This window comes from Schistocerca nitens, chromosome 8 (assembly GCF_023898315.1).
Source record: "Schistocerca nitens isolate TAMUIC-IGC-003100 chromosome 8, iqSchNite1.1, whole genome shotgun sequence".
NCBI lineage: Eukaryota > Metazoa > Arthropoda > Insecta > Orthoptera > Acrididae > Schistocerca > Schistocerca nitens.
The window spans coordinates 302583129-302597346 of NC_064621.1; the positions used below are offsets into that span (position 1 = coordinate 302583129).

Consider the following 14218-nt stretch of genomic DNA (forward strand, 5'->3'; position numbering starts at 1 on the left):
CAGGGAGTGGGTAGCAACTTTGCAAGGCCTTACTAGAGACTGCGCGTTTGCCTGTGAATGTGGCCTCCCATATTCAGATACTATGGTGCGTGATGCAATTGCACAGAACGTTTCTGATGTTCGCATAAGGGAACAGATTTTGAAACTAGTTAATCCCTCCCTGCAACAAGTGATAGACATATTGGACAGGCAAGACACACTTGACTTTGCTCAGGCATCATTTGAAACTTCGCCAGCAGTGTGTCACATTAATCGGCCCGCCGGGCCCGCTGCACGGGACGCTAAGCGGCCCTCGCGCCCGACTTCGCTGCGGCCGCCTAGCTTGCAACCACGTGCGCCGCGTCAGCAAGCAAATGCAGTGAAATCTTGCCCGCGGTGTGCAACTAGACATTCGCGTGAAAATTGCCCGTCACGCCAAGCTATTTGCTTTTACTGTCAAAAGAAAGGACATGTACAAAGTGTTTGCCAGAAAAAGTTAAGATCAGACAATCACACAAATTCCAGGCCCTTTGCTTCGCGCCGGAATCGCACCCAGGACAATCAAGCTCGTGGACCTTCGCCCATGGACATTCATGTGGTTCGTTCCCACCCGTCCAGTGACACTTTAGCTAACAGTGACTGTGTTCGTCCCACCCAACGTGTGCGTCGGCGTCGCCGGAAATCCCGTAAAGTTGCAGGTGCTTCTGGACCTGTATCAGTTCAAATTGCACGAGACAGTCGCTCTTGTCGTCAACAAGACAATAAACTTTTTGTGGACTTAGACTTTGCAGGAAAAGTGATCCCATTCCAGCTCGATACCGGAGCTGCAGTTTCATTGATTAATCACGACACGTACAAACAACTGGGCGCCCCGCCATTGCGTGCCGCAAATGTTACGTTAACTAGTTACTCAGGACAGCATATACCTGTGTTAGGACAGTGCAGCCTTATTGCAACATACAAGGGACAGACAAAACTTGTGTCATTTTATGTTCTTCGTTCCTCTAGTGCAGTGAACTTGTTTGGTTTAGATTTGTTTCAATTGTTTAATTTGTCTATAGTGAATCAGGTCCTATCAGTGAATCAGACTGTGCCTTCCGCCAGTGTTTCTAGTCTTTGTGAAGAATTTGCAGACATTTTTGCACCGGGCCTTGGTTGCGCTAAGAACTATGAAGCGCATTTGGAACTGAAAGACAACGCGCAACCAAAATTTTTCAGAGCGCGCAATGTTCCCCACGCATTGCGTGATGAGGTCGCAAAAACATTAGCCGAATTAGAATCTCAAGGTGTAATTGAACGTGTGCAGGCTTCTCTCTGGGCCTCACCCTTAGTCATTTTGCCAAAACCTTCCGGAAAATTGAGACTTTGTGTGGACTTCAAGGCAACTGTGAATCCACAACTTGTGACTGCTACTTTTCCTTTGCCCCGCCCGGAAGATCTTTTTGACAAACTGTGCCCGGGCAAATATTTTTCAAAATTGGACCTAGCAGATGCGTACTTGCAAATACCTGTGGACGAAGAATCCCAGCGCGTCTTAGTGGTTAACACGCATCTTGGCTTGTATCGCTTCAAAAGACTGCCATTCGGGTGTGCATCCGCCCCTGCTTTATTTCAGCAATATTTACAAACTATTTGTGCGTCGGTCCCTACGGCTGCGAACTATCTGGACGATATTGTAATCTCAGGAAAGACAGACGCAGAACAATTGCAAAATCTCCGAACATTATTTCAGGTATTGCGACAAAATGGTCTTCGCTTGAGGAAGGACAAATGTGTGTTCTTTGCTCGGGACTTACCGTACCTGGGCCATGTCCTTAACGCCCAAGGTATACATCCGAGTCCAGAGCACCTTCGTGCCATTCAGGACTTGCCGTCACCGCAGAACTTAAAACAGCTACAGAGTGTGCTGGGTAAGGTAAATTATTATCACCGATTTGTGCGCAATGCTTCTTCCATATCAGCTCCGCTTCATCGCTTACGCCGTAAAGGTGTTCCGTTCGTATGGACGACGGAATGCGAACGCGCCTTTCGCCAGTTGAAATCGGCGTTACTTTCCAATACTTGCCTTACGCCATTCGATCCCCGGAAACCCCTTTTGTTGATGGTAGATGCATCGGATTTCGGGATCGGTGCTGTGCTTGCGCACAAGGATGGCTCGCATGATCGCCCTATTGCCTTTGCGTCCAAATTGCTCTCATCTGCGCAAAGAAATTATTCCCAAATAGAGAAGGAAGCTTTGGCTCTTGTGTTTGGTGTAACAAAGTTTCACGATTTCTTGTATGGTCGTCACTTTACAATCATCACGGACCACAAACCTTTGACATCACTTTTTCATCCAAACAAGCCTGTACCTCCACGTACAGCGCAGAAATTCATTCGCTGGTCTCTTTTTCTCTCGCAGTACCGCTACGATATCTTGTATCGGTCCACTGCTAAGCACGGAAACGCTGATGCGTTGTCCCGTTTGCCTGTTGCTGAGGATAAAGCATTCGATTCTTCCGAACTTGCTTGCATGTTCATTGATTCGGAAGCCGATGACGTGGTCACATCGTTTCCGATTGATTTTCGTCGTGTAGCTACAGCCACAGCTGCTGACCCTGTCCTTGCTTCTGTTTTGCGTTTTGTTGCTACGCAATGGCCCTTGTCAAAGTCACGGATCGAGGATCCTTTGGTTCGCCGTTTTTTTGCTCACAAGGAGAGACTTTTTGTACGACGTGGTGTTTTGTTGTTGCGTTCCGATAATGATCAATCCCGAGTCGTAGTCCCACGTTCGTTACAGTCCTCTGTCTTACGGCTTCTTCACCAAGGACATTGGGGTATAGTGCGAACGAAACAACTTGCTCGACAGCACTGTACTTGGTTCGGAATCGATGCTGCGATTGCGAATATGTGCTCCTCTTGCGTGGCGTGTGCCGAACAACAATCCGCACCGCCGCGGAAATTCTTTGCATGGCCGAAAGCCACTTCCCCTTGGCAACGCTTGCACATCGATTTTGCTGGTCCATTCTGGAATGCTCGATGGTTGGTTGTGGTCGATGCTTTCAGTAATTTTCCTTTTGTTATCCGGATGTCTTCCACGACGTCTTCTGCCACCATCCAAGCCTTGTCTGCTATCTTTTGCATTGAAGGTCTTCCGCAGACTATTGTTTCCGACAATGGCCCACAATTCATGTCCGCAGAATTTCAGTCGTTCTGCAAGGCCAATGGTATTCAACATCTGACATCCGCGCCGTTTTCGCCTCAGTCAAACGGTGCCGCGGAACGATTGGTCCGGACTTTCAAGTCACAGATGTTGAAGTTGAAAGAGTCGCATTCTCGGGAGGACGCTTTGTTGCTCTTTTTGTCCTCATATCGCTCTCAGCCTCGCGATGGTCGCTCGCCGGCTGAATTGCTCCATGGTCGTCCTCATCGAACTCTGATGTCTTTGTTGCATCCGCCACATCAGGTTCCTGTGCAGCGGCAGAGACCTGCTTTTGCTCCTGGCGACGTTGTCTATTATCGCAACTATCGCGGTTCACAGCGTTGGCTCGCAGGGCGCATTCTTCGCTGCCTCGGCCGCGCGATGTATTTGGTTTTGGGGGCCTCTGGTGAGGTGCGTCGGCATCTCAATCAGCTGCGCCTCTGTCGTCGCCTGGGTTCTGCCGCTCCCCGTCTGCTTTCAGCGACGGAGCCGTCGGGTCAGCGCCCTGGGGACCCATCTACTGGCTCGCCTCATCCCCAGGTGTTACCGACGATGCCTTCCATTTTGCCTCATGGCGTCGCGCCGCCGCAGCCGCCGCCGGCGCCGCCCGCAGCGGACGCTTCGCTGCAACCGCATGGCGCCTCCCTGGGTCACGCGCCGCCGCTCGCTTCCCGTGACCAGCCGTCCTCCGCCATGGACTTCTTGCCCGCTCCGGACCAGATGTCGTCTTCGCCCGTCGGGTGCTCCGACCACATGGAGGTCGACCCTTCTGTCTCATTACGTGCGCATACACCTCATGTTGACGTGCACCCTGGACTAGGTTTGCAGGCGTTTCCTAGCTCCCCTCGGACCGAATGGCCGGGTGCGGGTGGCACAGCCTCGCCTGTTGTTAGGCTCCCCACCTCATCGCATACGTCAACATGGGGTCCTCCCCACGGCGGGCGGAAGCCTTATCTCACGACCGTTCGCCGATTTGCGGGGGAGGAATGTGGTGTCACCGCTAGACACCACACTTGCTAGGTGGTAACTTAAATCGGCCGCGGTCCTGTAGTACATGTCGGACCCGCGTGTCGCCACTGTGTATTCGCAAACGTAGCGCCACCACAGGGCAGGTCACAAGACACGGACTTGACCTCGCCCCAGTTGTACGGACGACATAGCTTGCGACTAGACCTATCAAGTATTCCTCTCATTTGCCGAGAGACAGATTAAATAGCCTTCAGCTAGTCCATCGCTACTACCTAGCAAGGCGCCATGTGTATCATTGCTAATTGCTTACTACTATGCAAGAGATGTATTTCAACAAGAACAAGACTACATAAAAGTTAAGTAGATGACAATCTCTCTTCTTTTCTTTATAGTTTTTCATCCAGTCTCCTGTTTCAGAATTTACGCCTGTCTGCGTTAGTTTCGCGTGCACCTAGCCACTCATTGTGTCGAGACCTTAGGGAATCGACACAACACATGTAATATTATACCAGTTCGTTCTCATATTTTATTCGATATGAGATCATGTTTTATGATGAGTGACTGGATAACTGATCATTTCTTTGGCTGATACTGGACACCACCATGTATTGATATTTTCTGTAGTGTTGCATGCCTGGGAATTAATTTGAGCTGAATGCTGACAGTATACTTTCCTGTGAAAGTGACGATTCGCAGGATAGAAAAGATGTCGTGTCGTGTTGAAATGAGAGGTCTATTTTTACTACGCTAAAAAGGTAAGAGTGGAGGTGGCGGCGTTACAACCCTGATAGCAGCCTCCCCGTAGCGAGGCCGGTGATCGGTTACGAGACGCACTCCCGCCACTAAACAAATCGGTGGCAACAAGAGGTGCTGCTAGCCAGAGCTGGAAAGCGATAGTTTCTTACAAGAAGAGGAGACATCCTTTTAGTACAAAAGTCACGAACGGAGATTGCGAGTTGACTCTTCTCAAATCTTCTCACGGGGGACAGCAATCCTCGTTTTCCACCAAAAAGTAGAGAAGCGATTGTAATTTTCGGAGTCCTTAGAATTTTAGAATGTTCCAGAACAGTGTCCTATACAGAGGATGAACTGCTGGCTATTGGCTACGTGACTCATGTAGTGGGAGGCACTGCTTTTGTAACATGCATGGTAGGGCAGTTGATAGAATATCGGTAGGTCGATATGTCGGTACCTTTCCCAAGAGATATCGGTATATAACGGCGATACATTTTCATCGATATATCGATATCTAAATGGCAATATCAAGTGCCGATATTTATATTTTACACTATAGTTTTGTCTCAATTTTCGGTAAATACAATGAAACTGTTCTTTTGAAATTGTGGTAGAACATACAGTGAACGAAACTTACTACTTTTTGAGTTCCCAACATGTCCAGTCGTTTTCTTTGACTGTGTGAAACAAGTGTAGGTGCCAGAAAGAAGAATTCCCATTGAACTGGGGAGATGGCGGTGTGAATAGTTTAACAATGTTTCCGCTGTGGAGAAATAGCACACCAGTTGCGTTAGAAAGCAATTTTTAACGCGACTAGTGTGCTATTTCTTCACATCGGCATTCTACATAACACTTGCTGAAAAAGTTAACCTAATCTAAATGACAATATCGTTTTTTGCGGCGGGCGGAAACGTGTGAAGGGATATGCTGACTTAATCGGCGCTCGGCGCTACCAACAGAAACTGGAACGTTTAACTTCACCACGCAATTCTAGCTAGTGTTAGAGTTGCTAGATCGCTGGCGTTAGCAGATACGAGCGGTACGTCGATGTGCATTTTCGTCGATAAATCGATACTTCCTCCGATATATCGATGACCGATAACGATACCTCTTTTAAATTTCAATATGTCAGATTCCCGATATCTTGAAAAATATCAATGGCCCTAGTGCATAGGGATTCGTTGCAGGAAGTGCACACCTAGACATATCGAGCCTTGCTGGAAACCAGCATATGGCTTGTAAAGGGACTCTCCTGCGGATGTCGATAGAGGATACAAAGCATGGGGAGTGACCTAGAGACTTCGTTGACAAGAACGTCAGTGAAGAGCTTCACTGTTAGAAGCTGCAAAGTGTCGATTTCGCTACTAGGAAAGGATTAACGCATATGTCTGTAATCAGAGTGACGATTCTTTGCTTTTCTATAGAGTCTCAGGCATACTGAAGTGCCTCTTTACCAACGAATACTTGAGCTGACTTTCTGTTCTGGCTTATGAGCAAACTGAAATCTCGAGTCGTGTTCTATGTCGTACCGAAGTAATTTCATCATCAGGAGTTTTAGGACGGCATATTACGTCCGCTGTGAACACAAAATTTATAGGTATGTAACGTACGTTTTCTGCACGGTGACCAACGGCATCGAGCAGATCGACGCTACAGTCTCCCAGCACTGTAATCGGTGATATGCACACCACGGCTAGGCAGAGAGGGAAACAACCACAGCAAGCGTGTTGACTTCCATTTGCTTGCTCCATGAGCTCTTTACTGTCAGTGCCAGTCAGAGTTGAGGTTTTTTCTTTCTCGGGGCTACTCAGAATCAGCCAACCTAGTGTGTCTGTCTAAAAAAAAAGGCCGTCCTAGCCTCAAAGCTAGAGTAAGAGTAGGGTTTAACTTCCTGTACTGATTTTATACATTTCAATTTTTCTGTTGTTTGAAAATTTGACGTATCTCTCTGCGCTCATTCTAGTAGGATATCTGTTCAACATTATAGGCCTAATAAAGCTAGAGTAGAACAACATGACGACTAAAGACCTCATCTAATGTATTTCTCTAGGTGTAGGTTATCAATGGCAGAGCTGTTTATTTAAATGCATGATATTTCACAGGCCGGCCAGAGTGGCCGAGCGGTTCTAGGCGCTACAGACTGGAACCGCGCGACCGCTACGGTCGCAGGTTCGAATCCTGCCTCGGGCGTGGATGTGTGTGATGTCCTTATGTTAGTTAGGTTTAAGTAGTTCTAAGTTCTAGGGGACTGATGACCTCAGAAGTTAAGTCCCATAGTGCTCAGAGCCATTTTGATATTTCACAGCATTAGGCAATCACACATACACACGCCAAATAAACACTACTACAACTGTGGTTTTACAATTCACAACTGTCAGTACCTGCTTTCCTTGCAATACGAATTGTTACACTTTATTGAAGTCTGTAGATATTTCGCCAGTCTCATAAATCTTGCACAGCAGCTGGAATAGTTTCGTCATGGCATGCTTTCACAAGGATTTCAGTACTTCTGAGGGAATGCTGTCTACACCACGGACCTTGTTTCCACTTAGGTCTTGCAGTTCTCTGTCAATTTCTTCTCGCATTACCTTATCTACCATCTCATATTCACCAGTTTCCCTTCTTTTGCTATAATACTGTCCTCGATAATATGTAGGTAAGAATTAATATTGGAACGTTTCGACCTGAAGATGTAGCGCAGTGGATGACACTCCGGCCTCTCATTTGGGAGGGTAGTGATTCAAATCCCTGTCCGTTCACATAGATAGGTTTTCCATGACTTTTGCCGGAATCTTTAAAGGCAAATTCGGAATGGTAGGTTTCCTTCACCATCCATTCCCAATTGGAACTTGTGATCCGTATGTAATGACCTCCTAGAAGGAGCCACATAGCATCGGATTTTTATAATTTTTATATTAATCGTACGTGAAGTTCTGAACTCAAATATCAATAACACAAGGCAGTTCGATGCTACTCTCAAAAATTTTCGAGGAAATCTACTTTGAAGCTTTCCGAACGTCTTTAATACCCTAAAACGAGGATGGGCCTCCGGCAGCCTCGGCCTGAGATTGGTTTCAATCCGGCCGGCGGAAGGAATTCGTGACAGACAGAGCGAGGCGCTCGCACAGCGGGATGTTAAACCATAATCTCACTTTTTCCTTGCTTGGGAGTTTTGACACTCTTGTACGCCTTCCAAATACCAAAAGAAAGATTTTTATTTCGAAGTGTAATTTTGGGAGAAAAATGTGCCTTCTAACCTATTCCAGAACTAAATTAGAGGTCAGCAATTTCAAATAGCGACGTACAGTGTCTTACATTGCGGGTGTGATGTTCTGTCCCTCTGCAACAACAGTGTGGGGATTACACACTGCTACAGTACTTACCGTCTTCGTTCCAGGCGCCTTCCACCTGATAAGATGCTGTGCCTGCTCCGAAGATAAAGTCCGCGGGTAGCTGGTTGAGAGCCCGGGAGCTGCTCTGTGGAAGAGCCAGGGCCCCGACGCCCAGGATCACCAGTAGAGACAGCGTGTGGCCGGGAGACATCATGTTGGTAGGAGACACTTTCTCCCTGTCTGTCAGTCGCTTTTATAAGGAGCGATCACAGTCTTATCAGCTTACGAGGCATGTAATGTGACTCCATCAAACGGTACAGCGTGTGTTATCTTGCCTTATATCAGCATAATCAAAGCACGAGGTGAACAAGCTGATAATAATCCGTCTCAGGCACTCAGCTAGAAATTTTTTCAAGGGATCTATTTCCTCTACACTGAAACTGGTAATTGTGTAAGTGGACTACGTTATAGGATTTGTGAACTCACAGTTGTTATTGTGATCTTCAGTCCAGAGACTGGTTTGATGCAGCTCTCCATGCTACCCTATCCTGTGCAAGCTTCTTCATCTCCCAGTACCTACTGCAACCTACATCCTTCTGAATCTGCTTAGTGTATTCATCTCTTGGTCTCCCTCTACGATTTTTACCCTCCATGGTGCCCCCCAATACTAAATTGGTGATCCCTTGATGCCTCAGAATATATCCTACCAACCGATCCCTTCTTATAGTCAAGTTGTGCCACAAATTTCTCTTCTCCCCAATTCTATTCAAGACCTCCTCATTACTTATGTGATCTCGCGCCCTCACATGGCGCGCCGGAATGCCTTGTTTTACTTCAGTGTGATTGAGTTGTGGTAACACACGGTGTCTTCTTTCTGGAGTCCAGAAAACATGCACAGGGAGGTGGGACAATGGAGATTCTCAGTTGTAGCGATACGGCACACAACATAAAGTGACGTGTGTTTTTGTATGTTCCATAACTGCAATTGGCGAGCATTGGTGGTTGTCAGAGTTTTCACTAACCAACATACACTGCAGTGTTGTTCACAAGCATCGATGAAGTAGATGTCTATCGTTGTGAAGAATCACGGTGAGGTGCTGAGCAATCTTATCGTGTCATCGCTGTATTTAAATCCATTTTTATGGCATGGCCACCGTGTTACCTGAGTGTGTCATGCTTTTGTGGTATTTGAAAATACGGCAAAGCTTTTGCGAAATTTTACTGACAATAACTCATTTAACCTTTGCTAGCTTATGTATTTTCCTTGTAGATTCAATAGTTGGTAGCATATCTGTATATACTGTCTTGTCCTGCCTGGGTCACTGTGGAGATAATCGTAGCAGTGGACTGTAGATCACACTAGCGGTCCATTCTGCGTGTGTGGCTGTTTTAATCTTCTGATGGCAGAAACAGTATTTTTTATCTATATAATTTATACCTGTACCTTAGGATACAGTTTACCTCGTATATCATTATTGCCCTCTTTGGGGATCAGATTACTTTATTACTGTGGAGCAAATAATAATTTATTACGTCATTTTTTATCTGAAGTAAGTCACTGCAAGGTGCTGAGTGCAGGAGTTTGCTGCATTCCTATGAGCTCTGACACTGTAAACTGTTGTTTAATTAAGAGCCCACGCTTGCAAAACTCCCAGTCACACTCCTCTCCCATCCAAATCCTTCACCATGAAAGTAGGAAAAGGTAATTTAGAACTCCGAAGTCGATAATTTATTTTGTGGTTAACGTATTTTTTGTTTTCAGATTAGGACTAGGATTTATGCTGTAAGTTCAAAATGTAGAAAAGTTTAAAATCTTGCATAAGAGAATGAGACACTGTAAAGGAATAACACTGCAGTTGTTATTGTCCAGTGTTGCAAAATGCTAAAGATGTGGACACTCTAAAGAGGAGTGTCCCTTATCCGCTGACAAAACTTTTCCACGTAGGCATCAGGAGATAGCGATGTGAGAGATATCTATTATCAGGGACAGGAAGCAGACGTTGATGTTTTGAGTACTTTGATATGGAGATTTAATTTCAGTTGTTGCCTGGGAACGGAAGTGCCCCCTCTACACAAAACAGGTTATTCATTAATAATACGATACGCCGTATCATAACCAATTTCTCGTGTAGAGAAACCACTACTCGAACGCTGTTCGCGCGCCAACAGTCCCGGTGGCAGAATCAGTCTCTTTTTCTATCATAATTTTCTCAGTTTTCTGAAGAAATGTTGAGAGTATTGACGACATCATACTTTTAAACGTTTCCCTCCTTCTATACTGTTACGTTTTCTATTGTCTCCTACGATGATTCTTTTCTTATTATTTCAAATAAACGGCACTGTTGTAGAATGATTTTTACTGTGATTTGGCACTGCGTACAATACATGCAGCCACATTCGGCAAACCACAGTGAGGTGCGTGGCAGAGGATACCTCCTTTTGTACCATATACTAAGTTTTCTTCATCTTTCGCTCGCGTATGAAGTGCGGGACACGTGATTAATAAATGCCTTGAATGCTTAAATTCTATTTCTTGTCGTTCATTAAAGTGATAAGGAGTAGGCTGTAGTTTACTCTTACTCTCTTAATACTGGTTCCTGAAACTTTGTAAGCAGACTTCCTCGGAACACTTCGCGTCTCTCATTAAGTGTTTGCCAGTTCAGCTTCATTTCTGTGTCGCTCTGTGTTTAATCAGACAAACCACTGACCATTTGTGCTGCCCTTCTACATACTTGTTCAAACTCTTCTATTAGTCGTATTGGGGTGCGTCCCACATACATGAGCAGTATTCTAGGATGAGTTCAACAAATTTTTTATAAGGATTCCACATAGTAGACTGACTGCTTTTTCCCAATATCCTACCAATGAACCTTTACTATCCTCACCAATGATGGATATCGGCCACAGCTCTGGGATGTTCCACCTTGTAATCAATTATCATCACCAGTGGGGCTCTGTTATGTGGCAATTTATTCCCAAAATGTCTTGTAACCTGTTTCATAACTTAATATGCAGATCCCAAAAGGTAGTCAAGTCAGATCACTAATGCTGCACTAAAACTGCAAGCAATATTCACTACTGCCAATGGCTGAACTACTAGTTATTATTTCTGTATCTTCTTTCTTCATAGTAAAATGAGGGAGTCTTGTCATTTCGGCAGCTTTGGAGCTTTTAGCTGGCTCACAAGAGGGAAGCTTTACTTAGGAGAACAGAGTAGTCATAAAGCTCTTTTCAGCTGAAAGCCATTCACCACTCAGCTAGAGAGCAGAGTCGGACAGTCTGCTGACCCTGTCCAGCAGAGACGTCAGGTGAAGCTGCGCAGTGTGCCATAAAACTGCACTGTGCAAGAAACAAAAAGGAATCCTTTTTTAGCTAAGATAAGAATCTGAAACATAGGATAAAACATAATACTTCGAAGCATGAGGGCACCCGTTAAGCCCAGGTTTGATCATCGGGAACGTCTGTTCAATTTTTAGTAACGGGTACTTTGGTTGGCTCATAGTCATTATTTCAGAGCGAGTTCCCATGTGATTGCACGTCCATGCCGTTTCGTTGCCATTACTGAAAGTATGCCATGTACTAAGAAAGATTTTCTGCCTTCTTCCCCCCGCTATGGGAGAGACCCCACTGGTTACCCACGCCGCAGTCTGTAAGAAATTGTTAAACTTGTTTGTAAATAATAACTGGTCAGAACTCAAAAGGTTTGCCGCAACTGACTGACGTGATTTCGATAAAGGAATCCACCGTAGGCAGAACAAAAGTCATTAATTTTCCACAAATATAGCTTATTGGACAAAATAGCATGCTCATCTACCCCGACGAACTAAAATCAGTTAACACAAAAACTGACCAAAAGGCTGAAAGTCTTTGACAACAACTCAATCTCGTACCTGGTCGAGTTTTCAACAAACAAATGTTTACAAAGCGCTACTGCTGCCCACGAAAAGCAAGTGCCACAAGAGTTTACTTGTAATACCTGCACAGTGATACAGATTCTTGGAGAAACAGAATACAGTCAGTGTTCTAGAAAAGCTTGTGAACCAGATTACGACATCCAACCACGGAGACTGGACAGTCGACGGAGCTGCAGAGGCCAGGTGGTGTCCGACGAGGTATCAGCTGGTCGGCAGCAGGCAGCAGCGTTGTAGTGGAATGGATTTCCGTCTGTAGCTCTGACTCGACGTGAACTCACTCTGCACGGCGGTGCGTGGGCCTAAATACTGTTGCAAGCCAGGATATCGCAGGAACTATTTTAGGATGCAGAAGGTCCCTCCTGGTCCGCAACCCGTGGTGGCGCTGCTGCAAATCTGTTTTCTGGTGCAGAGCGGTTTCATGAAATCTAGGCAACCCGCAACGTTGCTGTGCCAGATGGATTGCCGGCCGTACAGGCAAACGCCGCAACACGTCACCACCGATGCTGGTGGAACCAACAAAGTTTCGTAGAGAAAAGAACATTCTGCTTTGAGGCTGCCGTAAACAACACTTCTCCAGGGCTTGAGGCAGTGCGAGGGCTCTTAGAGTTACATATCGAGACGTATCTGACTTAGAGCAGAATGCAGAAGCTGAGCTGAACTTAAAATTTTCAGCCACCACTGCAGCCGTCTTGTAAACTTGCACAGCTTAAGGCTGGTAAGCAGGAGCTATCGTTGCAGCCACTGAGACGAGGTGAATGTGATGTGCATTAATTTGCATAAAGATTTTGTTTCAGAGATCTAGTTTTCACAGCCAGCTAGTTGCACCCATCATGTGCTTAGGCGAGACTGTTGGTGTTTGATCATGCTTTTCTGGGGATCTTTCTTTAAATCACCAATCTTTTCCGCAATCATTGGCCGTATTCATGACACTGTTTCATATCATTGTTTCATGTATCCGAACGCCTGCACCCAGGCCATAGTTCGTACTTGCAGTCCGTTGTCCACTTGTTAAGTTATTGTATTCTTGATTAGTGAGTAAATAGTGTTTTTTTTAATATGCAACAAAGCAGAGAGAGCAGCCATTCGTTTCCTTTCATATTTTGATGGATCGCGTAACTAATATGCCCGTGTGAGGTCAGGTACCTATACTTGCTTGCTTAATTTGAGCACCCGTAGTAATTTCAACTTAATAAGCTGTTATCTGTTGTGCGACTCTGTTCCCTTTAAATGTTCATGATCTTTTGGGGGTCTTCCTATCCATGTAGGTCACAACGGATAAGATCTGTAGAATCTCAGGGGTATCCTAAACAGATAAACCTATACCTCACAGTGCTCAGCACGCCACGAGAACCGACCCACTCTCTCAGGACCAAGGCCACACTGGCAGTACCTAGTTCAATCTTGTATAGTGCATTTCATTATGCCAGTCACACCTTTCAGCTGTTCGGGTAATGACTCTGTTACGGATATCGCTGTTCTTGTTCCCAGATCTGTGAGAATATGTAGACAAGAATTGCAGCAGCTGTTGCTAGCTTGCGGGCACAGCGTCCTTATAGCAACCGAGCTGTTGATTTGCTGTCAGATGGTCCAACGTCGCTTGTTAAACCTGCCTGCAGAGCGGTAATACACAGCACACCCAAGGGGATTTCTCTACCTGTCGGTTTCTGTGGTTTGTGGCGAGAGAATAACTAGAAGCAGTGTACTGATGTAAGGATTGCTCTGCTCTCTTGTATAAGTAGCTGTTATTTTCGTAATTCACAGCACAGCAGTTCTACCAGGTTGTGGGGAGCCACCAGCCGCAGGCACGGGTCTGCCATCGCAGAGCCAGCTTCCTGCACTAACAAGGGGAGGCCGCCAATTGTGAAATTCAGATTCGATTCATACTGCGCATAATAAAAGCTCATGGCCAGAGGTGTAATGTGGCAAAGCACCAAGATGCACTTCTCAGCCGTTGTCGAGAAAAATCGACAGTTAAAAGAAACCGTTGGGGTGAAATTCTCTCTACGATTTATAATTTCCTACATCGTCGTGGTGCAGCGGTAAGTGCTCGGGTTCGTAATCCGAAGGTCGTCGGATCGAATCTCGCACCATGCAACCTTTTTTTAAAT

The 14218-nt window shown here is 45.8% G+C and overlaps 1 protein-coding gene across 1 annotated transcript in view; it reads right to left on the reverse strand.

Moving 5' to 3' along the window:
- LOC126198779 (myrosinase 1-like) overlaps nt 1-8420 on the reverse strand; it is a 91552-nt gene extending 83132 nt beyond the window's left edge. Inside the window, exon 1 of the mRNA XM_049935344.1 lies at nt 8248-8420. Within this exon, the coding sequence (XP_049791301.1) occupies nt 8248-8410 (163 nt within the window). The 5' untranslated portion in view covers nt 8411-8420. The remainder of the gene's footprint in view (nt 1-8247) is intronic.
- Between the last annotated feature and the right edge of the window lie 5798 nt (nt 8421-14218).